The following is a 26,300-nucleotide window of genomic DNA, read 5'->3' on the forward strand; positions in this document are numbered from 1 at the left end:
AGGTTCATGTAATGTCCAACGAGACGCATGGACTTGGCTTTACGATAGTTTCTCCAGGGATTAAGGTAGACAGCTCGGTGACCATTAACCTCTATGGAGCACCATCCTGCCTTTCTCATGTACAAGAAAGACCCCATCCAAGGAGTACCCAGCCCCACGTGTAACCAAGCTCTCCTCACACATACACTAGATGCAGTTAGGGGGCTCAGTCATAATACACTACACAGAGTTACACCAGGAGAGCCAGTCGGCAGTGCCCCTACGGCGGTGCTGTTCAAAAGACAAAAAATACAGTTGATGGACAGAATGTAGAACAATGTCATACATTCACCCCAGTACAAGGATCTGGGCCTAAATCCATCGTTTGTTTACACTCCACACCACCCTGGGTTAGACACTGGCTATATGCAAATCAGCTCTGACCCTGTGCCTCATGGGAACAGTCCAGTCCGAACTACCAAGCCATGTCTTTCCCAGACCGGAATCAAGCATCCAAGGACCGGTTTCTGGCTATCAGCCTTCATCAGCCTGGATAGCTTGACTCCAGTGGTGTGGAGAGCCTGGGACTCACGTCTGAGCATCCCCAGCACACTCGGGGTGAAATTGCAAAAAACACAGTTGATGGACAGAATGTAGAACAATGTCATTCATTCACCCCAGTACAAGGATCTGGGCCTAAATCCATCGTTTTTTGCACTCCACACCACCCTGGGTTAGACACTGGCTATATGCAAATTAGCTCTGACCCTGTGCCTCATGGGAACAGTCCAGTCCGAACTACCAAGCCATGTCTTTCCCAGACCGGAATCAAGCATCCAAGGACCGGTTTCTGGAGCATTTTTGGAATTAAAACAAAACAAACACATATTACTTAATGAAGAAAAAATTGTAATAAAACAGTTTTGGTTAAAACCAATAAACAGTGCTTCAACACACCAGGTGTATTCTATACCTGGTCCAAGGATTCAGATATCAATTGATTGACGCAGGTGAACTCTCCCAGGTGTCACTGCACCTGCCACACACAGAACGCTGATTCTTGGGTATATTTACAAAGCAATGGCGCAGCACGGAGCTGCAAAGAATTTGAATGTGCTGCGTCATTGAATAACGCTGGGATGTGCCTTCTGTACAGGAATACAGCGCACGCATGTGTTCTTCATTGCGCTGGTGCCAAAAAAACTGCCTAGCGCCTATGTAGACACCCTTGCGCCTTGATGCCAGGGTGCCGGCATGGCAGGAATGATTATTTATGTGCAGGAAGGTGTCCCTTCGTGCACATAAACAATCATTAGCACGCGTACAGCGAAAAACAAGGAGAAACATGCAGTGATGCATGAACAGGAGTCATATTTACAAGGCCTTGTAAAGCCACGCGAGGTGGCTTTGCGTGGGCCAGGTCACAGCACCACCGGAGCTTCGACAAGAGTGATGCACCGGCAGCGCAAGGGTCTTGTAAATATGCTCCTCTGATCTGTCATTCTCTGTGGTACACGAGTGTCTCCTACAGTGAAGCACAGTCACAAACTCAGCTCTTTCCTTGGGTCTTACTCCGTGCACCCCCACCCACTGGTGCCACTTTCAAACACAAACACTGTGGGGTCTCAAAAGCAGCTGTCTATCAGTGTGGAAGCCTCCTTGACATAGTGCCTTGCACTGGACCTGTAACTTCTACGCTCATCCCTTGGTTGATTGTGGGGCAGGGATAGAGGGCCCGGTTGGCTTGACTGAGGGACAGTCACCTCGACAGAGGGGCAGAGTTGTCTCGACAGAGAGGCAGAGTCGCCTCCACAGAGGGGCAGAGTCACCTCCACAGAGGGGCAGAGTCACCTCCACAGAGGGGCAGAGTCGCCTCCACAGAGGGGCAGTCACCTTGACAGAGGGGGAGAGTCGCCTCCACAGAGAGGCAGAGTCAGCTCCACAGAGGGGCAGTCGCCTCAACAGATGGGCAGAGTCGCCTCCACCGAGAGGCAGAGGTGCCTCGACAGAAAGGAAGAGTTGTCTCGACAGAGGGGCCAAGTCGCCTCAACAGAGAGACAAAGTCGCATCGACAGAGGGGCCGAGTCGCCTCAACAGAGGGACAGAGTCCCATCGACAGAGAGGAAGTGTCGTCAGAGAGGAAGAGTTGTCTCGACAGAGGGGCCAAGTCGCCTCAACAGGGAGACAAAGTCGCATCGACAGAGAGGCAGAGTCGCCTCAACAGAGAGACAAAGTCGCATCGACAGAGAGGCAGAGTCGCCTCAACAGAGGGACAGAGTCCCATCGACAGAGAGGAAGTGTCGTCAGAGAGGAAGAGTCGCCTCGACAGAGGGACAGAGTCGCCTCGACAGAGGGACAGAGTCACCTCGACAGAGGGACAGAGTCACCTCGACAGAGGGACAGAGTTGTCTCGACAGAGAGGAAGAGTGGTCTCGACAGAGGGGCCAAGTCGCCTCGACAGAGAGACAGAGGTGCATCGACAGAGGGAGAGTCACATCGACAGAGAGAAAATGTCGTCTCGACAGAGAGACAGAGTCGCATCGACAGAGAGACAGAGTCGCATCGACAGAGGGAGAGTCACATCGACAGAGAGAAAGTGTTGTGTCGACAGAGAGGAAGAGTCGCCTCGACAGAGGGGCAGAGTCGCCTCGACAGAGGGACAGTCACCTCGACAGAAGGACAGAGTCACCTCGACATAGGGGCAGAGCCGCCTCCACAGAGGGGCAGAGTCACCTCCACAGAGGGGCAGAGTCACCTCCACAAAGGGGCAGAGTCGCCTCGACAGAGAGGCAGAGTCGCCTCGACAGAGAGGCAGAGTCGCCTCGACAGAGAGGCAGAGTTGCCTCGACAGAGAGGAAGAGTTGCCTCGACAGAGAGGAAGAGTTGCCTCGACAGAGAGGAAGAGTGGTCTCGACAGAGAGGAAGAGTGGTCTCGACAGAGAGGAAGAGTGGCCTCGACATAGGGGCCAAGTCACCTCAACAGATGGACAGAGTCGCATCGACAGAGGGAGAGTCACATAGACAGTTCCCAAAGCAAGCGCCTTGAGACCTTACGGTGAAAAGGCGCTATATAAGAACGTATGATTTACGATTTTTACAGAGTCACCTCAACAGAGGACAGTCATCTCGACAGAGGACAGTCACCTCAACAGAGGGCAGTCACCGCGTCAGAGGGGCAGAGTACCTAAGCAGAGGGGCAGGGTCACCTAGACTGCTGTCATGAACATAAGGTGCTGCCCCTGTGGCCATCAACTTATCACTTATAACTTTGATGAGGAATTAGGGGTCAAACCACAGGCGCTGATGGGGGCACAAGTAGGCGACTAAAGTAGCAATAATAGGGATGTGCAGTATCCCTGTTTCCCTCTTCCCTACACATGCAGCAGTGTTGTTGTGGCATAACAGGGTGCCCTTGGCTTCCCACAGTGCCCTTATCATCCGAAGGCCTTTGGCATCTGCAGGCGCCCTACTCATGTGATGCGCCCTTTGCATCGGAGGAAGTCCTTGATATGTGGGATGTCCTTGGCATGTGAGGTATGTGAGTACCCCTTGTATGTCAGGAGGCCATTGGCATCTGAGGGAGCCCCGATATGTGATGGTGCCTTCTAAACGTGAGGGTGCCCTTGGTATGAGAGTGAGACCTTTGCTCATGACTGTGCCCTTGGCATGTGAGGATGCCCTTGGCTTGCCACAGTGTTCTTGTCGTTGAGGGTGCCCTTGGCATGTGTCACTGACCTCTGAGGAGGCCCTTGGCATGTGTCACTGACCTCTGAGGAGGCCCTTGGCATGTGTCACTGACCTCTGAGGAGGCCCTTGGCATGTGTCACTGACCTCTGAGGAGGCCCTTGGCATGTGATGGGTGCCCTTGGCATGTGATGGGTGTCCCTTGACATGTAGGTGAAGGCAGCATAGGCTGAGAGGATACAAAACAGAGTAGGTTCCAGAAGTAGGCATCAGAAGGGTTTCCTAAGGAGTGTTGGCAGCCTGCTCAGTCCTTTGATATCTGGGGATGGCACTGAATGAGTGACGTGTTTTTCAGACTCCTGTGCCCCTTGACTGTACCCACAGGCAATGCTCATACTAGTAAGATTGCGCTTGGCTTGTCACAGTGTTCTTGTCGTCATTGTGCCCTTGGCATGTGTCACTGACCTGTGAGGAGGCCCTTGGCATGTCACTGACCTGTGAGGAGGCCCTGGGCATGTGAGGAGCGCCCCTGTACTGTACCCACAGGCACAGCTCATACCCCTGGGCTGTACTCACAGGCACTGCTCATACCAGACTGTGCGCACACTACAACTCCCCAAGGTCCTCGTAAATGCTGGTGCTTCTCTGCTGTTCCACCGATGGCTCTTGGCCACCTTCCATCTGGTCGCTGGAGGAAGGCAGCGTGGCCACGGGTCCTCTGCCCGGCTTGATTACACGGCTGTACACTGCGTCGGAGCTGGGGATGCTGCTGTTGCTGTTGTTAACGTTGTGAGTGCCCCATGGACCTCTGCAGGCTAAGCCCTCTCTCCCTGACATGCTTGGGTCCCCAATCCGCTCGCCAAGCCTGGTCACTTGAGGCTTTGGGGCAGGTACAGGTTTCGGGCCCTTGGGTTTGGCTTTCGGCTTCTGGTTGAGTGGTTGGAACAAAGGCACAGAATAATCGTCAGTGCTGGCATTGTAGGGGTATTCGTACCCAAGCTTCTCGTCGATAGCCTGGGTCTTCCATGCGTCCTGTGACAGAACAGCTTCATCATAGATTCTCAAAGCAGCTAGGCTCGTGGTGGGCATCGGGGCAGGAGCCCGAGCTCTGCCCTCCGGCTCGTCATAGATATGGTTTCCCTTTTGAACCTTCCCTTTGGCCTCAGGAGGTGGATTCAGCATTGCCAAGTCTACATCCTCATAGAGATCGGCATAAAGGGGACCCAACATTTTTTCCTCTGGCATGGCATGGGGCCTTCCCAGAGTGGCACCTTTACCTGCGCCACTGGCCATGCTGTCCACAGGGTCAGAGTACAGGTTGTCTGCACTCGGCTTGTGGAACCTCATAGAGTCCTTGGGCTCAGAGTAGACAGTGGTTGGGTCCTCTGGGCTTCCCAGCAGGCTCTTGGGTGCCTTGTGGAGTGGGGAGCGAGGAGGAGTGCTCGAGGCTGCTGGCTTGGCTGGTGGCAATGGGGGGTCTGGGAGAACCCGTGCCTTGAGGATCTTGGCTGCATCTCTCTCGTCCAGGCTTCTGACCTTCACCTCTTTCTTCATGAACAAGGCCTCGTTGGAGCCCAGCTTGTTCGCAGGCCGGGCCCTGGTGGCATCTTCAGGAGGTCTGAAGTCCACGTTGGTTGTATCTCCTGGGAGCTCCTCGCCTGGGGAGGTGGCACTGTTGGCAGCCACAGACTCCGCGATGGTGTTCCTGATCTGCATGAGCAGAGGGCAGTCAGCGTCCAGGGATGAGAAGCTCTGGCGGTCCTCGTCCGCTTGTGCTTTTTGCTCCTTGATTGAGGACTCAACGATGACGAAGATCTCATTACCCTGCTTGGTCTCGAAGGTGAAGTTCCCGGAACCTGATTCACAGCGCCTGCCGGCCTCGAATGAAAACATGACCTGAGGGAGAAACAAAAGAGATTTAAGGAATCCTTCTTGATATAGCACAGTACAACCAGAGCGACGTAGGAGCATCTGCCATCACAAGCAGGCTTCGGCTCCGGACTGTCGCCAAAAGCGAACATATTACACATATATCAAACGCATCAAATGCACTTAAAGCACTTTATGGAGCAATAGGTTGACAGACTCTTTAAACATCTCTTAACATATACAATGAAGATTCTGCCGACTCTTTTATATGCCACAGAGACAATCAATATTAATCAATGGCACTTTATGCATAAGGTGGAGCGGAAGATTCTTCGCACTGTTTGCACTTTGAATTCTATGGTCTCAGTAGAAGCCCTAAGGTTAGATCAGGATTGGTGAGCTCTTTTATAAACGGACAGGCTGCTATCTTACGATGGTATCATTGTCTATTACATGCTAAAGAAAAGTCTTTAAGGAGTCTTGTGGCTTCTGAATATTTAATTCCAACTATAAAAACTAGATTATTTTTAACCAATATTTTATCTGCACTTCAGCACTTTTCTTTGACTAGATTAGAGTTCCAGAGCATGAGCTATATCCACCCTAAAAATCATTTAAAACAAACCATGAGAAAGTGCTCCATGGAAAATTATATAGAGGTTTGTAGAGCAGAATCTCGTTTCCATTGTGTTATTCAATCCTGTCAGGCGGCTGTCCCTCATGCGTATTTGCGTTGGAACCTGGAACACGGGTCGCGAAGGTGCTTAATGCTCTGTAGGGGGAAATGTTTCCTGTTAAAAAGGGAAACATCCTTTACCCCGCATGCATTACTCAGCATAACATTATCCCACAGTTTTTACACCGTGAAATCTTTCACAATGCAGGGCTTTACACCGCAAACTATTACAACGCATTCCCTCAAAGGTTCAAACTTCATGTCTGCATACTTGACACACATGTGGGATGAGTGTAGAGTGGTCTATAAGTTCACAACACCTTACCACTCTCAAACCAATGGCCTTGTTGAAAGATTCAACAAGACATTGAAAGGCAGGATAATGGGTCTCCCAAAAAGACTCAACGGGAGATGGATTGTTCTGTTACCCTGTCTGCATTTTGCCTACAGAGGGGTGCCTCAGAAGGGAGTAGGGTTTCCCCCTTTCAACTTTTGTTTGGCAAACTGATAAGGGACCACTCTCTTGTGAGGGAAGGATGAGAGAAACCCCATCATGTACCAAAGCAAGATGTTGTGGACTGTGTACTAGGCCTTCATGGTCCTAGTCCCCAAATCTCATCAACAGGGTAGAAAGAGAGAAATGAGTTTTTGTGTTGACTGCAGAGGCATCAATGCCGTCACCAAGACAGATGCACACCCATACCCAGAGCTGATGAACTGATAGATACGTTGGGGGCTGCCAAATTCCTTGGTACCTTTGACTTGACTGCAGGGTACCAGCAGATTGGCCTGGCCCCTGGAGCAAAAGAAAAGACAGGATTCTCCACATTTGATGGGCACTTCCAGTTTACTGTGATGACCTGTGGTCTAAAGAATGCCCCTGCCACCTTCCAAAAGTTGGTGAATGAAGTCCTTGCTAAGTTGGAAGGCTTTAGTTCAGCTTATCTTGATGATATTGCTGTGTTTACCTCTTTCTGGCAGGATCACCTGGTCCACCTGGAGAAGGTTTTACGAATAAAAACTTGGAGGCAAAGAAGACATTGCAAGAGTCCTTGGTTGAGGCTGCAGCTCCTCCAGTTATAAGGAGCAGATATCTCCTTCGTTCCTTACCAGAACGGGAATCTCTACAAATTTCCTCCTTAAATCAAACGCGTAGCCTGTTTCCAGTCCCTCTGACCCCACGACAAAAAAAAATAGAGAGGAGGGGGGAAGTAAAAACGAAGAGGTGAAAAAACAGAAGAAAATATCTGCTGTATTAAAGCCGGCTCCCTCCTTAATATCTTACTTTAAGATAATGGAGAAAACAGTATCTAAATTAGACACAGCCACAGCCACAGCCACAGCCTCTAAGCAGGGGTTACCCCAGGCTGATTTACAAGTGTCTACCGCTACTGTTACTGGGCTTGGCTCGGAAGTGACCCTGCAAAATAGGTATGCCCCTTTACTTACAGAGCCAGAAACGGACTTAAGAGAAGACTCCACGAACACTCTTCTACAGGGGGATAATAGGGAGAACTCCAGCCCCCATGCTTCCACTGAGCTCTTTTCTGGGTAACTCCACAGGCTACAGCTAGTACAGTTGGTGGCTTCCTTTCGGAGGTAACAGACCCACTAGTAGGTGTCAGCCAAAGAACAGAACAGCAACAGAAAATAGGAGAGGAAAATATGGAAAGTTTATTTAGATCCCTGCGTGATGATCTTTTGGCAAAACTGTTACCCAATTTTGAAATATCTGAAGGAAACCAGAAAGAAATTACACAGAAATGTACCATCCTTGAAAGTAAACTTGACAATATCAGTACAAGAACAGAAGCCCTAGAGGGGGAGGTAGCAGCTCTCACAAGAGTCACGCAGGTACATTCAAAAACAATATTTGAACTGAAAGCCCAGAATCAGACCCTACAGCAGGATATGGAGCGTCTGGAGATTCATGCGAGACGCAACAATCTGAAATTCTTAAAAATCCCTGAGGGGGGCGAAAATGGCGACGTAAAGACTCTGATTTGCAAACTTTTGAGGGAAGGTGTCCTGAAGGATAGATCTGACATTAACCTTGAAAATGAAATACAGCGAGCTCATAGAGATCCCTTTCGTCGTCATCCCGACAGGAATGCTCCCAGGAAAATCTTGGTAAACTTTTTATCATATTCAGTCAAGGATCTAATACTAAGTAGAGCTCTCGTTGATTCCACACTTCAGATCGACTCCTCCAAGTACCTAATCCGCTCGGATGTAGGCAGAGTGACCGCACAGAGGCAGTGGGAGCTGGGGTCTCGGATGCAGGAATTAAGAGGGTTGGGTGCACAAGTTATGATGAAGTTCCCAGCCTCACTACGGGTGGTATGGAATAATAAGACTCATAACTTCACGTCCCCTCAGGAAGTAGATAGCTTCATTGTTAGCCTGAAAGAAGCTCAGAGATAGTTTGATACCACAGAACTTCTATCATGAGAATTTAGTAGGCCTTATTATTGGAATATAGTATATGTAAATATATATATATATATAGACATGCTGAGTCTTAAAAAAAAAAAAAAAAAGTTTAAAGAAGGAGGGTCTGTAGGAGAGTAATATCTTCTGACGAAAAAATTGAAAAGGGGAAAGAAGGGGAAAAGAAAAAAAAAACATTAAAAAAAATATATATACATATATAGAAATATAAAACCTTATATAAAAAAAAATATATATATATATATATATATATACCTTTAGGGTGATAGTTGGATGTAGGTACTTTTTTTTTTTTTCCAGAAAGGGCCAGAATCCGGATCGGGGAGAAGGGCCCCAATGGCGATACAATCGCCAAAGGTAATAAGGGGTGGTTCCTCATGGGGGGAGGAGGGTGGTAGATGGGAGGAAGGGGCACAAAAGAGAAAACTATTTCCTCATAAATCTAGAAATGATGAGATGGGTATGAGCCAACCTGTGTTTAGAGTAGACACCGCTGTAGATATTGATGTTAACTATATAGCTATACAACGATATAACCGATATGTTTTCTTCGTGATAAATAAGGAATATGGAGAATAAAATAAAAATAATAAACTGGAATGTTAACGGGTTAAGGGAGAGTAAAAAATGTTGTAGAATATGTGAATCCCTAAATAAGTCTGGGGCCCATATCCTCCTTTTAGAAGAAACCCACCTCGAACAACAGGAGTGTAGGATAGCCTTTAAAAATCAAAAATGGATACAGGACCTCCTATGCTCTCAACAGAGTGGTAACACCAGAGGAGTGGCGATAATCACTAGAATTAATAGCGGGATAAGAGTTGAAAAATATGAAACTGATCATACAGGTAGATGGCTGACTGCATCTTTAGCCATAAAAATATAAAACTGACTTGTGTAGTCTATTATGGACCAAATCAGGATTCCCGGGAGGCTTTGATTAGCATAAAAACCAGTCTGCTTGAAATAAATGCTCCCATCATTTTAGGTGGTGATTTTAATCTTGTTCTTGATCCAAGATTGGACCATACCTCCAAGGTGGCTTCGCCCCCTCTACTTAGATCTAAAAGAGAGCTCAGGAATATCATGAGGGATTTCAATGTATTGGATGTCTGGAGGATCAAAAACCAGAACATCAGAGACTATTCATTCTATAGCGACAGGCACAGACATCATTCACGCATAGACTTCTTCCTCATTGATCAAAGTTTGCTCTCTGAGATCTTGTCTACCTCCTATATCCCGGCAATATTATCTGATCATTCCTTGGTAGAGTTAACAGTTAAACTTCCACAAAATAATCAAGTTAGGAGATGGACCCTAGATAGATCCTTATTAATACAGGAAGAGCTAAAGAATGATCTATTGATACTTATGGCGGAGTACTTTGAATTTAATAAGGCGACTGCATCAGATCAAACAATATGGGAAGCCTTCAAGTCATTTCTAAGGGGGATACTTACAGCTAAAATGATAAGAAGAAATAAAATTAGGAAGAAGTTAGAGGAGGACTCCGTATCCAAAATAAAGCAAAAAGAACAAGAACTACAGAAAGCCTCCCTAGAACAGCAGACTAACCTGACATCAATACAGAAGGAGTTGGAGAGTTTGAAAGCTAAATATCAGGCTAATCTAGATAAAATCATCAAGGAGAGATGGGATACAAGCAGGCTGCAAAACTTCTCCTATGGAGAGAAATGTGGCCGAATTCTGGCTTGGAAGGCTAGATCCGATCGTACTAGGAATCAGATAAGTAGATTGAGAATACCTAGCTCTGGGGACATATCTTTTGATAATGGTGAGATTTTGGAAGAAGTTACAACATATATGCAGAATCTATATAAGGGCAATCTTGATAAAACATCAACTGAAGATGCTGTTCACTGGTTGGAGGGGCTAAGCCTTCCACACTTAACTGAGACAGATAGCCTGTTTTTGAGTTCTCTGATCAAAGAGGGGGAGGTACATGACCAACTGAAGAGAATGGCTTGGGGAAAGGCAGCCGGCCCAGATGGGCTTCCGGCAGAAATATATCAAATGGGGTCTGACATTTTAGTTCCCATTCTCACGTCCTTATTTAACAAAATACATCTAGCAGGAATGTCTACTCCCCCGACTTGGTCTGAGGCTACGGTCACTTTGGTTCTGAAGCCAAATAAAGACCCTACAATAGTTGAGTCATATCGGCCAATCTCGCTGCTAAACGCAGACTATAAAATCTTTGCGGGCGTGTTGGCAGCGAGATTGGCCAAAGTAATTAAGTCTTTAGTTCATGAAGACCAGAGGGGCTTTATGCCTGGCAGACAATTGAACGAATTGACCTTCCAGGCAATTGCGGCAATCGACTTTGCAACAGTTGAAAAGCTCCCATTAACTATTGTAGCTATCGACGCCGCCAAGGCTTTCGACCAAGTTAATTGGTTGTACTTATGGGAAGCTTTGTTAAGGTTTGGTATACCAACTAATTTCATAACATCCCTGAAAGCATTATATCTCCATCCTAGAGCCAAGTTTCTTGTAAATAACTTACTTACAGATTGGGTCCAAATTACACGCGGCACCAGACAGGGATGTCCCCTCTCTCCCCTATTGTTTAATTTATATCTAGAGCCCTTAGCTATACAGTTAAGATCGGATACTCTAATTGAACCTTTCCGCATTAATGAACTAGATTTAAAATTTTCCTTGTATGCGGACGACCTTTTAATGTTTACACCTAATCCTGAAATATCAATCCCTCAACTATTCCATCATGCAGAAGAGTTCGTAGAGGTCTCAGGATATAAAATCAACAAAGAAAAAACCGAGGTCATGCAATGGAATCAGGAGGAGCAATTCCCTGGAACAAAATCTCGGATGAGGTACCTAGGTGTACATCTTGTTCATAACATTTCAGAGACATCCAAAGTAAACCTAGACAGAGTATATAAGGACATCAAAGTGCTCTTACATCATTGGTCGGGTCTACCATTGAACATTTTTGGGAGGGTGAACCTAGTAAAAATGGTCATTTTACCAAAGATCACCTTCCTATTTAACTCGATACCACTATCATTCAATTCCAAGGAAATCGCCAAATTGCAGGGACGAGTAGGATCTTTCATCTGGAATTCTAAATCGCCCAGGATTTCCCTGAAAAAACTGAGAAGGAAAATTAGGTCAGGTGGACTCGCTATGCTGGACATTCTTCATTATTGCCATGCATTTCATTTTAAAAACTTTAGGATATTGGCTGATAAAGCTGATACATCTTGTTTGGGTTTGCTATTTCAGGCGCTACTACATAATATTCCTCTGGGCCATGAATCTTTTTTATTTAAGTTTGGGGACCCAAAGTTTTACAAGAAGGTTAGACTAAAGGTCTTGGGCACGGCTCTGAGAAACTGGGTGTTTGTAAGAAAACGATTAGGCATCTCTTATTATTCACCTCTTGCTCCAATTTGGGATTCCCCGGGAACACCCGAATGTCTCAGAGATCAATTATCGCTTCCCCTTAAAACAGCTGGTATCATGCAATGGCAGGATATTCTCGATGGCTCAGAATTATTGGGGTGGGATGCACTTTCTCGGCTGACCAACGGAACTCTCACTAGGTTCAAATCTTATCAGCTCTCCAGCTGGTGCAGCACCATAGCTTGGAGCCCCATAAGCAATTCCAAGTTTGAACTTGTAAAGAAAAAAGGGCGCTGGAAAAAAGAGATCTCCTTCTGGTACGAGGCACTAAACGAGAAAGATGAAGTTACAGAACTCGAACTTAATAAACTATGGGGGGAAGTAGCAGCAGGGCAATGTGACAATATACTGGCACTTTGGGGAGATTCTCTTAAATTATTGTACATAGTGGTGAAACCAGCCCCTTTAAAACGAAATCATCTGTTTACTTTATATAGAGTATACATATCCCCTAAGAAATTGGCTAAGTTTACAAATCTCGAATATTGTTGTCCACGTTGTAAGTTTCCTGCTGCGGATGATCTGCACATGTTTGTTGAGTGTCCAAGACTATTTCTCTATTGGTCTAAGATTGAAGAATTTATAAAGGAAGTATTAGACATACATTTTGTTATCACTCCTATGATTATTCTCTTTGGCCTAGAGACAGGGTACCAGCTTAAGGAGATGAGGACTAAAATCATATTTTATGTAATGATTTTAGCAAGACGAGAAATATGTAAGTCTTGGAAGTCAGAGAATGCCCCAATGTTTGCTGACTGTCTTAGATATATTATTTATACTAGTGAGTCCGACATCGCATCTGATATTTCTAGCCTTGTTAAGACCTGGGCAGCCTTAGTGGCTTGGCGGAACCGTTGAGAAATATTCCTATGATTTCACCTGGGTACTGTTGGTGCTTGGTCTCCAACCCAACCGGGGGCTGTCCAGATTAAAGGGTATGGGGTGGACCTAGCAAACAGTTAAGTCTGGAGGGGGATTCTCTTTCCTCTCCTACCCCTGATTAAATTCCTTGGATTTGATCCTGGAGGTTGGCATATTGTAACTTGGAGAGGTGGAGATACCCTATCCAGAATACCCATTATTGGTATATGAGGAATAAACAAAAAGAAAAAAAAAACAGGGTAGAAAGAGAGAAATGAGTTTTTGTGTTGACTGCAGAGGCATCAATGCCGTCACCAAGACAGATGCACACCCATACCCAGAGCTGATGAACTGATAGATACGTTGGGGGCTGCCAAATTCCTTGGTACCTTTGACTTGACTGCAGGGTACCAGCAGATTGGCCTGCCCCCTGGATCAAAAGAAAAGACAGCATTCTCCACATTTGATGGGCACTTTCAGTTTACTGTGATGACCTTTGGTCTAAAGAATGCCCCTGCCACCTTCCAAAAGTTGGTGAATGAAGTCCTTGCTAAGTTGGAAGGCTTTAGTTTAGCTTATCTTGATGATATTTCTGTGTTTACCTCTTCCTGGTAGGATCACCTGATCCACCTTGGGAAGGTTCTGCAAGCCCTGTAATCTGCAGGACTGACTATCAAAGCATCCAAATGCCAGAAAGGACAGGGAACCGTTGTGTACTTGGGCCAGCTTGTAGGTGGAGGTCAAGTTTAACCACTACAGCTCAAAATCCAGACAATCCTGGATTGGGAAGCTCCAGCCACCCAGACCCAAGTCTGTGCATTCCTTGGCTTGACTGGATACTACAGGAGGTTTGTGAAGGGATATGGGTCCATTGTGACACCCCTCACAGAACTCTCCTCCAACAAGATGCCCAAGAAAGGTAACCGGACAGTTAGCTGCCAAAAGGCTTTTGACACCCTGAAAGAAGCAATGTGCTCAGAACCTATTCTCAAGGTTCTAGATTACTTCAAGCAGTTCATAGTGCAGACTGATGCCTCTGAGCTGGGGATAGGAGCGGTCCTATCCCAGACCAATGATGAAGGCCAAGACCAACCTGTTGCTTTCATAAGCAGGAGGCTACTCCCCAGAGAGCACGTTGGAGTGCCATTGAGACGGAGGCCTTTGCTGTGGTTTAGTCCCTGAAGAAGCTGAAACCCTACATGTTTGGGACTCACTTCCTAGTTCAAACTGACCACAGACCTCTCAGATGGCTAATACAAATGAAAAATGAAAACCCAAAACTTTTGAGGTAGTCCATCTCAATACAGGGATTGGACTTTACAGTGGAACATAGACCTGGGACTGTCAATGCCAATGCAGATGGCCTTTCCAGGTTTTTCCGCGTAGCCAATGAAGGCTCTCATGGGAAAGGTTAGTCTAATCCTCTTAAGTTGGGGCGGGGTTGTGTAGGAAAGTGCCTCTTTTTGCATGGTTACCCCCCACTTTTTTCCTGACACGTGATGCACTTTGACTTGATGTGCCCTGGGTTCCTGCCAATCAGGTTCCCAGGGCCTGTGTTCTTTCCCAAAACTGTACCTTCATACCTACAATTGGCACATCTCTGGCCAAAGGTCAGCCCCTTGTAAAAGATACCCTGGGTATCAAAGGCACTGTGATCAGGGAAGGCCTCTAAGGGCTGCAGCACCTATTGCGCCACCCTTAGGGGCCCTGCAACGTAACACCCACACGCTGCCTTTGCAGGCTGTGTGTTTTGCTGCAGAGAAAAGTGAAGAGTCGACATGGCACACACTGCCTGATGCCTAGGTAAGTCACCCCTCTAGCAGGGTGCACTAGCCCCCAGGTGAGAGTGCGGTTGCAGGAGCACTGTGCCCCTACAGTGTCTAAATCCATTCTTAGGCATTGTAAGTAAAGCAAAGTCATAAAAAGTATATGGTCTAGGAGTTGGTCACTACGAGCTCTGAAACCTGTGAAGTTTGGTATCAAACTTCTCAGCACATTAAACCCACATTGATGCCAGGGTGGGGTTTAAAGTAAACTGCACTCAGAGGGCATCTTAGAGATGTCCCCTGAAAAATGACCAGCCCTGGTGTGGTTCCTGAGTGGCTTCCTGCCATTTGCCACCAACAGACACATGTCTGGACCCCTGGGTTGAGGGCCTCTGCTCTCTGGGTCCAGAAACAAAGCCCATCTTGAGCAGAGGTGTCATGCCTCCTCCTCAGGATGGTCTGAGTCCACGTAGGGGAAGCTTTAAAGGCCTTTTGCTGCCCCCAGCAACTGGCTCCCACTGGTTCTGACCCCTCCTTGGGCAGGAGAATCAGCGGTAAAACCAAGTGAGGTGAGGGTGCCAACCCTACCCCTGTACCATCCCTAAATTTAGTATTTAGGGGCGACCCTGAACCTTGCCTCCTCAGATACTGTAGTGTAGTTCCTATATTCCCAATAGGCTCTGCGCATTGGAATAATATATCCTATAGATATGACGTAGGACTTAGGTCAGTAGATCTCTATCGATTATGCTCAACTTAATAGTGAATAACAGCTAGCTCAGAGGTCACTATAAACTTTCTCAAATACACAAGAAGGGATTCGTTTTTGACAACTGCATAAACATGACGACTTTGTTTCCCTAGGACTGGAACGAATATCTTCAGAGTCGTGGAAACAATAGGTAACTGATTTGGTAACTGATTATGGGAAGGTTCTGCTGATTGGGGATTTTAACTACTGGGCCAATGATATTCTTGGCGGCCCACAATCAGCAGAACTGACCGAGCTCCTTTCCGGACTGAATCTAACTCAACAGGTCTCCACGTTTTTACAGTTTTTTTTTTTACGTCCATGCATATAAAGGGACACATTCTTGATCAGGTCTAGACTCAATCTTTCTCTGTCTCCCATTTCAGTCGCACCTTGCACCTGGTCCGATCATTACATTATCAAATTTAATGTTCAAATTAATCTTGTGAATTGCCATTCTAGTTTGGCTGAGCGCACTTGCAGGAACTGGAATAAGATTGAGAAACTGTTAGATCTGTCAGCCCTAGGGTGGTCTTTCCCTACTTTTTTCGCCCTTGCCTCATTTTTTCCCACCTTCTTTTTGTTGGCCCTTAGGTCTCCGGGCACCTTTCCATGGCCAATCCATGTTAAGGTGCAGGTGCTCTCTACTCCAAACATGGCTGCCACTGGCCCCTGCTACTGCAGCGTGGTCTTTTTCTAGTAGCACCCTAGTTGCCAGGAGCTGGCTGGAACCCTATACATTGTTGCAATGCCAGCCTGCCATCGCCTGCCCATAGGTAGAGGGGGGAAGCTCCTGGAACCTTCCAGAAGAAAGGCGGAGCCTATTTTTGCCGCCTTAGAGAATGGTGACCTGACCTGGGCATACATAAGCAAGGGAGGGAACTTTTTTTAGTCAGTTGGGGCATCACTGACCTGGGGGACCCACGCAGGAGATTTAGGCGGTAGGGCCTAGTCAGGGACCTATGCCTCTGGGAGTGACAGGGCTGAGGTGCTGCCTCCCAAGTAGAGTGAGGTATCCTAGGCTAGCCCACTGATCTGGCCCGGCGGGAGGGGAACTCAGGGACCATCTTCAGTGACCTGAGGAAACTTGCCAAGCCTCCAACTCAAGACCCCCCCCCCCCTCTTCAAGAAACCACCTCATAAGGGCGCAGTACCAACCAGGCGCCGAGAAGACTACTTGCCCGTCCTACAGAGGACTACTGGGGGAATCGACCAGGTACTGGACTGTGCTGCCCCTGCGCACTCCCTGCCTCCACCTGGGCCTGTGCTGTCCTGCCTGCCTCCCCCTGACTGAACTGCTTGAATTCCTGTCTTGCCTCACCCCCCCCTGCTGAATCGCTTGAGGAGCGCTGTAACCTGCTCCCCTGACAAGCGCTGCGACTTAGTCTGCCCTCCTTGCCAGAACTGCTGAGGGTGCTCCCCCTCTGCGTGCTCCGGAGCGCTGTAATTGGCCCAAGCGCTAGACCGCCCCACGTGTGTGCCCCATGTGAAGCGCTGGCCAGGTAACTCACCGCCGCGGCCCAGAGCTGTTCGCGCCCTTCTGAGGCGCCTGAGGAAACTTCTCCCGGTGACCGCGGTTCCAGCGCCGCACATAGAACACCCCCCGGGACGCACCGTGCCTTCCAGCGCCGCTGTCCGCCTCCGCGCTGTGCCCAGCGCCCCCAGCGGAGCCAGCGCCGTCATCGTGCCCCCCCCTTGGCGGCCCCCAGGAGAGGGCCGCCGCGCTAGGCCTGAAGTCATTGTCTCCTTCATCACGTGACGGGGAGCGCCGCCGCGTCATCGGCCGCACCCCCGCCAGAGCCGCCGGTGATTGGACCACGGGGGAGAGGTCCGGGCCCGTCCTGCTGCTCCTTGTCTGCCGCTCTGCCTGTGACTGGTCCCGAGGCCGGAGGAGCCTAACAGAGGACCGGGACCGGTACCCCCTAACAGCGAGGGGCCGAGTAGAGGCCCACGGAGGGCTGGAGCCCTCCCCCGCAACTCGATCACCGCAAGGGGCCCGGCGGAGGCCCGAAGACCCAAGGTAAACCCCCGGGGAGGAGAGCGGAAGGCCGGAAAAGGCCCCGACTTCGCCCCTCCTCTGGGGGAAACTGTGACTGGGCCCCATTGGCCCCAATTCGCCTCTAATGACTGCGAGGCCCTGTTTGATAACAAGGTGGTTCGGGACGGATTACCTGTTTACGCCTGATTAACTGTTTAGGCCCTGATTTATAACAAGGTGGTTCGGGCCTGATTAACTGTTTATGCCTAATGACCTGTTGATTCACCCCGAAGTGGTTTAGCCCTGCACAAGGGAGGTGTCAGCCTCGCTGAAATGAGTTACCTTTAATGAACTGGTTATTTTTATAGGATGAAATGCTCCTTCTTACTACCTGAAATGCTGGTTCATGATTAATGAAAGTATCTACTTCACTTGACTATTTACTGATTTGCTACCTTTGCTCCCATGATGAAAATGCTTTAGTGAAATACTCTAGGAAATGCTGATGTATTGATTGCCCTGATCCTAATCCTATATAAAAGCTATTGATTTTATTCAAAAGTACTGGTGTGGTCTCCATTATTGCGCGCACTTATTGTCTCAGTGGGGGAGTGTGTTGTTTAGCTACTTTACATGTAAGCCCCTGGTTGCCTACATGCTCGAGCCAAGGTACCCCCGGGAACTGGAGGTCCCAGTTCTTAGTGGAGAAGTGTGGCTCACTGGTTAGAGGAGGCAGACCCTGATCCAGAGGTCAGACCCGGGACCAGGGTTCAATTCCAGACGCGGCAGGGTCTTGAGCTCAAAATGTCCATGGACTCGATAATTCTCGCCTCGGTGCCTACTCGAATCATGAGTTCACACTCTGCAACTCTGGGCAATAGCATGCTTAATCTCCACTACGGCCCCACTGCGATGGGATGCCTGGTCTTCACCTTGGGGATGCCCAGTAGGGGTTATCTTGCAGGGAAAGCCAGGACGGGTTCCCAAAGCAAGCGCTAAGAGACCTGTCGGTGATTTGGCGCTATATAAATCGAAATTAACAGAACATAACATTACTTACAGAAACCTTTATACCTAACATCAGCATGGAACAGCTTGATAATCTACGCCCCATCTCGCTCCTCCCGTATTTCGCGAAGATCGCGGAAAAGGCAGTTAATAAACAGCTATCTGCTTACATCGAGGCTAACAGCCTCCTCCATCCTACCCAGTCAGGGTTCCATGCCCTCCACTCGACCGAGTCAGCACTATTAATATCTACTGAAACCCTGCGGAAATACGCGGACGAAGGTCAAACAGCAGCTCTGATCTTACTCGATCTCAGTGCTGCATTTGACACTGTGGCGCATCACACACTGCTACAATGTCTGAAAAAGGGAGGAGTGGTGGATAAAGCTTGGTACTGGCTGGAGTCATTTCTAACAGACCGCAGCTTCCGAGTGGCACAGGGACCCTTTCGGTCTAAAGAATTTAGCCTCAAACAGGGAGTACCTCAGGGATCCAGCCTTAGTCCCACCCTCTTTAATCTGTATGTTGCACCTGTAGCAGCTATTACGGACAGATTTGGGGTGGAAGTAGTGTCCTATGCAGACGACACACAATTGGTTGTGACTTTATCACAGCCACAGGAACAATGTGCCGCCAACTTCATCATGTGCATGCAGGAACTTGCCACTTGGATGGCTGACAATTGCCTCAAGCTGAACGGTAATAAGACGGAGGTGCCGATTGTGGGTAGGACTCCCTCAGTATGGACCTCAGCATGGTGGCCTGCTACGCTGGGTACCCTCCCCACTCCCAGCAGTTCGGTGAAGAACCTGGGGATCTGGCTGGACAATAAAATCTTGTTCGAGCACCAGACCAAACAAGTGGCAGGCAGCTGTTTTGGTATGCTGAAGGTCCTCAGGAAGACATTGGACGTCCTTCCTCTACCTGCCAGGCAAACCATGGTCCACGCTCTAATAACATCTAGACTGGACTATGGGAATGTCCTGTACATGGGAGTCAATGCAAGGTGCATCCAGAGGCTGCAGCGAATACAAAATGCGGCTGCTCGCCCGATTCTGATGATTCCTAAAAGAGCCTCAGCTAAGAAGGCGCTCAGAACCTTGCACTGGCTGCCTATTAAAGAACGTGTGATTTTTAAGGCCCCGTGTGTAGGCCATCGTATCCTACAGGGGAAGGGCCCAACGTACCTACACAACCTACTTAACCGATACCACCCTACCCGACAACTACGATCAAGTGGGACCGGGCAAGTTCTCGTCCCCAAGTTCAATAGAGTTAGAATGGGAGGGCGCTCCTTTAGAGTCATGACCGCCACTCATTGGAATAAATTGCCTCAGAGGCTCCGTCTGGAGACATCAGAGGCCGTCTTTCGGAAAGAGCTGAAAACCATCCTGTTCCCCAAAGAGCAATGTTAGGACCATGGGCTCCCAGAATTTACGAGCTTTAGGAATCAGTCAGGTCATGTCTATACAGCGCGGGGACACACTAGCTAGTGTAACCAGGCGCTTTACAAGCTTCATAAAATAAATAAATAAAAAAAATAAAAGTGTTTAGGAATGCCATGTTTGACGTAAAGTCATGAATGAACCCCTAAGGAATAGATGTTAATTGTAAAATAACTGAGTTTTTGGAGAAATCAATATTCAAGCAAGGGGAAGTCCCTAACGGCTTAGGAGTCTGGTTATCCAAGAAATCGTTGTGACGTTGATGAACGGATGGAAGTAGCCATGCCTGTATTTGGACTGCATGGGCTATGCCCAAATAAGGGCTTGATTTCTATGCCTATATAAGGGCAACGCAAATTGTACCTATATAAGGGCATGAATCAGGCAAATTCATTCAGAATCTAAAACGCCATACGAGAAGAAGAAAGAAAAAGGACCAAATAAACTGTGCCCATGAAGAAAGAAGTAGACATCAACTGCTTTGGCCCCAGCCCTACCGGCCTATCTGTTTTCGACCTGCACCAGCGAAACCCCGATGTGTCCAGCGGCCATCCAGAACCCGGAGGAACTGCCCTGCCTTCACCAGAACGACTGTCTCCTGTGAGCCCTGAATTTGCTGAACCAAAGACTTAAACACAGAACCCGGATCCAGGCGGCTCCACGTTTCGGCACCACTCTCCATCCGAGCCCATGGTGCGCGTTCGAGTGGCCCAACACCACGAGAAGATCTCCCCAGCGATCCTGACCTGGTACCTGTTGGCCCTCTGAATTACCTCGAGCTTCAGACCTACGCCTGCGACCTTAACCTGAGGGGTCCCCTGACCGCGACTGGAGCTGGTATGAAGAACCGATGCCTAAAGACATCCCTGCACCCGATGCCCCACTTGCTTGGGTGCCCCAACCGAAGGTGTCCAGGCACTCCCCAAGATTCAAACTTACCTCTCCTGCCGGTGGTCACCCTCAGGAAACCTCCTTGCATGTACCTGCTGCATTTTCTTCGAACCGGAGATCTCCATGCAGTTGTGATGATAACCTCAGGAGCTTGGTCCCACAAACCAGTGGCCTGCTCATAAGCAGCCCCTGACCGAAGGCCCGATAGCCCAGTTGGCTAGCATTGGGCCCGGGTACTCTGCACCCGCCCGACCTAGTGCCGTCGGTGGTGCAATTGGAGTCCCTTTTTAAAGCTTGGGGAACCTTGGTTCTCACCCTAAAAAGCTATTCTTGCAGGACATTTACTTACCTGCAAACCGATAACATTTTTTTCTCCCATAGGAACCAATGTTATGACTTTTGTCCCAAAAATGTTCTTTGTTGAACTGACACAGCACCAGGCCCCATGGGCCTAGGGACACAGCACCGGGCCCCACCGGCCTAGGGACACAGCACCGGGCCCCACCGGCCTAGGGACACAGCACTGGGCCCCACTGGCCTAGGGACACAGCACCGGGGCCCACCTGCCCAGGAACACAGCGCCGGGCCCCACCGGCCTAGGGACACAGCACCGGGCACCACCGGCCTAGGGATACAGTACCGGGGCCCAGGGACACAGTACCAGGCCCCACAGGCCTAGGGACACAGCACCGGGCACCACCGGCCTAGGGATACAGTACCGGGCACCACCGGCCTAGGGACACAGCACCGGGCACCACCAGGCATCTATAGGATTTCACTGCACCACTTCTAGGACTGAAATGCGTCAATTTCTTACGCCTGCCTCACAGCAGGCGTAAGACTGACGCAGGCCCTTTCACATGGGGCTTGCCCCATGTGAAAGGACACATTGCTGGAGTTGCGTCACTTTTCATGAATGAGTCTCTTGCACCCAGTAAGGTGAAGCAGCAGTTTGCTCTGCGTTGGCTTCCTCTAGATTTTGAAGGCACTCAAAGCCACGCAAAGTGGCTTCATAAATCTGACTCAGAGCCCTGCGTCACGCACGTACCCCTTTGCGTGGTGGAAACGTGACGCAAGCCTCTCATACATATGCCCATTCATGTTTAATCCCACAACCCCGCCAGGCATGGCTCAATTGTCTTGTAGTGTGCGTGTAAGGGTGTAGTGCTGCCAACCGCCAGCAGATGGAGGTGTTGTGTCTGGTTTCAAATGCTGTGTTTCCCTCCTGCACTGCATGTGTAGGGCCGGTGGTGCAAAGTCCTTTTGGGTTCCTAAACCGGAAACGTTTTATGGCTCGTAAAAGTGCGTTTACGATCTTTTTGAATGACCATAGGAGGGGGGGCGATGGGGGGCTCCAGCTGCCCCACGCACTCCGGGAAGGTCTTATCCAGTTTATTCGCTTACGATGGAAAAGCCCGAGCCTGACGCTCATCCATTGACGTCAAACCTACCCTCCATATCAACCTCCGGGTGATGAACTTGGAATAACTTATCAGACTTCTCAACTGGAGCCAGTGTGAGAAAAGCATCTCTCCGAGCACGCCGAAGGACCCGACGACAGCCTCTCTCTAAAGCTCATGCGATGGAGGCCACATTGAGTAAGACTTTGGCATATCCTTGATTTGATGTTTAATCTTAATCCGTCACATACATTGTATGAATTTGTACATTTCAGGGATTATTTACAAATCCAGTGCGCAGCCAGAGCATCAAGTTTTTTGGCATTCTGCGGCTCGCAGTGCAGACCCATATCTACAAGGCCACAGACAGCCACCCTGCATGGCTTTTCATGGCCTCTTAGATATGGTGTAAGGCAAATCAGCACAAGTTGCTGCGTTGCCTCACACTGCCCCAGAGGAGGCGGGCCATGGGCATTGCAGTGGGTGTTCCCACTCAGCGCCCATGGTTTTTGACACATTTCCATATTTACAAAATAGCGTAAATCTGCTAATACTTTAAATCCCTGCGTCTCCCCAGGGGTTGCACAAAACAGCCTGATTTTAATGCGGGCGTACTTGCGCCTTGGTGCAAGGGTGCCTGTGTTGGCACTAGGCAGCCACCTATGGGCAACGCAGTGTAAGAGGACAGGACAGTGTAAGATAACAGGACAGTGTAAGAGGACAGGACAGAGCGGCATCTCATAGATATGACGCAACCTGCCCTTTTTTTGACGCATGGCAGTGCAGCAAAGTGGCACCCAGCGCTGCCCTGCATCAGATTGTTGTAAGTGAGGCCCTGAATGCCGACCCCAAAATGAACACTTGACAACGGAGAGGGTCGTAGATGCCATAACACTAGTATCGCCCCAGGCCTAGTGGTGCTCCAGCTCCAGATGGAACCAGAGGGCAGTGACCGCAGCGGTGTCCAGGAGCTTCCATTAGCGGACTGGCCTCGACCTTCATCCTCCTCAAAACACAACTCGTAGGTACTTGCAGTTAATCCTCAGCACGTAACTTCATGGTTTGTGACAGATGCCACCGCTGGCCCATCGGGAGTAACACGCTTGTGTAACACGAGGACTCCCTCCCTGGTGTGCACACAAGGACTTCCCCCTGGTGTGCACACGAGGACTTCTCCCTGGTGTGCACACGAAGACTCCCCCCCCTGGTGTGCACACGAGGACTACCCCCTGGTGTGCACACGAGGACTTAGCCCTGGTGTGCACACGAGGACTCCCCCTGGTGTGCACACGAGGACTACCCACTGGTGTGCACACAAGGACTACCCACTGGTGTGCACACAAGGACTACCCACTGGTGTGCACACAAGGACTACCCACTGGTGTGCACACAAGGACTCCCCCTGGTGTGCACACAAGGACTCCTGCCTGGTGTGCACATGAAGACTCCCCCCTGGTGTGCACGCGAGGACTACCCTCTGGTGTGCACACGAGGACTCCCCGAGCTCTGCACACCAGGTGGGAGCAAATCAGAGTTTTTCCCACTCCACGCTACAGAACAGAGTTTTTCCCACTCTGTGCTACTCTAAGAGCAGAGCAGAGTTTTTTCCACTCCACGCTATTCTAAGAGCAAAGCAGAGTTTTTGTTACTCCGAGCTATTCTAAGAGGGAAGCAGAGTTTTTCCCACTCCATGCTACTCTAAGAGCGAAGCAGAGTTTTTCCCACTCCACGCTACTCTAAGAGTGAAGCAGAGTTTTTCCCACTCCCTGCTACTCTGAGAGCGAAGCAGAGTTTTTCCCACTCCACGCTACTCTAAGAGCGAAGCAGAGTTTTTCCCACTCCACGCTACTCTAAGAGCGAAGCAGTTTTTCCAACTCCCTGCTACTCTGAGAGCGAAGCAGAGTTTTTACCACTCCACGCTACTCTAAGAGCAAAGCAGAGTTTGTCACTCCACGCTACTCTAAGAGCGAAGCAGAGTTTTTGTCACTCCACGCTACTCTAAGAGCGAAGCAGAGTTTTTGTCACTCCACGCTACTCTAAGAGCGAAGCAGAGTTTTTCCAACTCCACGCTACTCTAAGAGCGAAGCAGAGTTTTTCCCACTCCACGCTACTCTAAGAGCGAAGCAGAGTTTTTGTCAATCCACGCTACTCTAAGAGCGAAGCAGAGTTTTTGTCAATCCACGCTACTCTAAGAGCTAAGCACAGTTTTTGTCACTCCACGCTACTCTAAGAGCGAAGCAGAGTTTTTCCCACTCCATGCTACTCTAAGAGCGAAGCAGAGTTTTTGTCACTCCACGCTACTCTAAGAGCGAAGCAGAGTTTTTCCCACTCCACGCTATTCTAAGAGCAGAGCAGAGTTTTTCCCACTCCACGCTATTCTAAGAGCAGAGCTGAGTTTTTCCCACTCCACGCTACAGAGCAGAGTTTTTCCCACACCACGCTATTCTAAGAGCAGAGCAGTTTTTCCCACTCCACGCTACTCTGAGAGCAGAGCAGAGTTTTTCCCACTCCACACTACTCTAATAGCAGGGCAGAGTTTTTCCCACTCCACACTACTCTAAGAGCGAAGCAGAGTTTTTCCCACTCCACGTTACTCTAAGAGCGAAGCAGAGTTTTTCCAACTCCACGCTACTCTAAGAGCGAAGCAGAGTTTTTCCAACTCCACGCTACTCTAAGAGCGAAGCAGAGTTTTTGTCACTCCACGCTACTGTAAGAGCGAAGCAGAGTTTTTCCCACTCCACGCTACTCTAAGAGCGAAGCCGAGTTTTTCCAACTCCACGCTACACTAGGAGCGTCGCAGAGTTTTTGTCACTCCACGCTACTCTAAGAGCGAAGCAGAGTTTTTCCCACTCCACGCTATTCTAAGAGCAGAGCAGAGTTTTTCCCACCCCACGCTATTCTAAGAGCAGAGCAGAGTTTTTCCCACTCCACGCTACAGAGCAGAGTTTTTCCCACTCCACGCTACTCTAAGAGCAGAGCAGAGTTTTTCCCACTCCACATTATTCTAATAGCAGAGCAGAGTTTTTCCCACTCCACGCTATTCTAAGAGCAGAGCAGAGTTTTTCCCACTCCACGCTACTCTAAGAGCGAAGCAGAGTTTTTCCCACTCCACGCTATTCTAATAGCAGAGCAGAGTTTTTCCCACTCCACGCTATTCTAAGAGCAGAGCAGTTTTTCCCACTCCACGCTACTCTAAGAGCGAAGCAGAGTTTTTCCCACTCCACGCTACTCTAAGAGCGAAGCCGAGTTTTTCCAACTCCACGCTACTCTAAGAGCGAAGCAGAGTTTTTGTCACTCCACGCTACTCTAAGAGCGAAGCAGAGTTGTTGTCACTCCACACTACTCTAAGAGCGAAGCAGAGTTTTTCCAACTCCACGCTACTCTAAGAGCGAAGCAGAGTTTTTGTCACTCCACGCTACTCTAATAGCGAAGCAGAGTTTTTCCTACTCCATGCTACTCTAAGAGCGAAGCAGAGTTTTTGTCACTCCACACTACTCTAAGAGCGAGGCAGAGTTTTTCCAACTCCACGCTACTCTAAGAGCGAAGCAGAGTTTTTCCAACTCCACGCTACTCTAAGAGCGAAGCAGAGTTTTTGTCACTCCACGCTACTGTAAGAGCGAAGCAGAGTTGTTGTCACTCCACACTACTCTAAGAGCGAAGCAGAGTTTTTCCAACTCCACGCTACTCTAAGAGCGAAGCAGAGTTTTTGTCACTCCACGCTACTCTAATAGCGAAGCAGAGTTTTTCCTACTCCATGCTACTCTAAGAGCGAAGCAGAGTTTTTGTCACTCCACACTACTCTAAGAGCGAGGCAGAGTTTTTCCAACTCCACGCTACTCTAAGAGCGAAGCAGAGTTTTTCCAACTCCACGCTACTCTAAGAGCGAAGCAGAGTTTTTGTCACTCCACGCTACTCTGAGAGCGAAGCAGAGTTTTTGTCACTCCACGCTACTCTAAGAGCGAGGCAGAGTTTTTCCAACTCCACGCTACTCTAAGAGCAGAGCAAGGGAAATCTTCCTTAAGACCACCTCCCAGTGAGATTTCTCAACACAGGCAGTCGCAAAAGGTCGTTAGTCCTCATGTTGA

General features: G+C 49.0%; 1 protein-coding gene across 4 annotated transcripts in view; it reads right to left on the bottom strand.

Annotated features, from left to right (window-relative positions):
- Positions 1–871: 871 nt before the first annotated feature.
- DOK1 (docking protein 1) overlaps positions 872–26,300 on the bottom strand; it is a 203,335-nt gene continuing 177,906 nt past the window's right edge. The window contains exons 5-7 of one of the 4 annotated variants that reach the window (XR_013608392.1): positions 3,747–5,559; positions 1,831–3,714; positions 872–1,786 (exon numbers count right to left, since the gene is read on the bottom strand). Coding sequence is in view for 1 of the 4 variants with exons in the window: in XM_078678834.1 (XP_078534960.1) it covers positions 4,270–5,559 (1,290 nt within the window). In the remaining 3 variants the exon portion in view is untranslated. Of the gene's footprint in view, positions 5,560–26,300 lie in introns of all 4 variants that reach the window. The other 3 variants (XR_013608393.1, XR_013608391.1, XM_078678834.1) reach the window with 3 other exon arrangements.

Source organism: Lissotriton helveticus, chromosome 2_2, assembly GCF_964261635.1.
Source record: "Lissotriton helveticus chromosome 2_2, aLisHel1.1, whole genome shotgun sequence".
Taxonomy (NCBI): domain Eukaryota; kingdom Metazoa; phylum Chordata; class Amphibia; order Caudata; family Salamandridae; genus Lissotriton; species Lissotriton helveticus.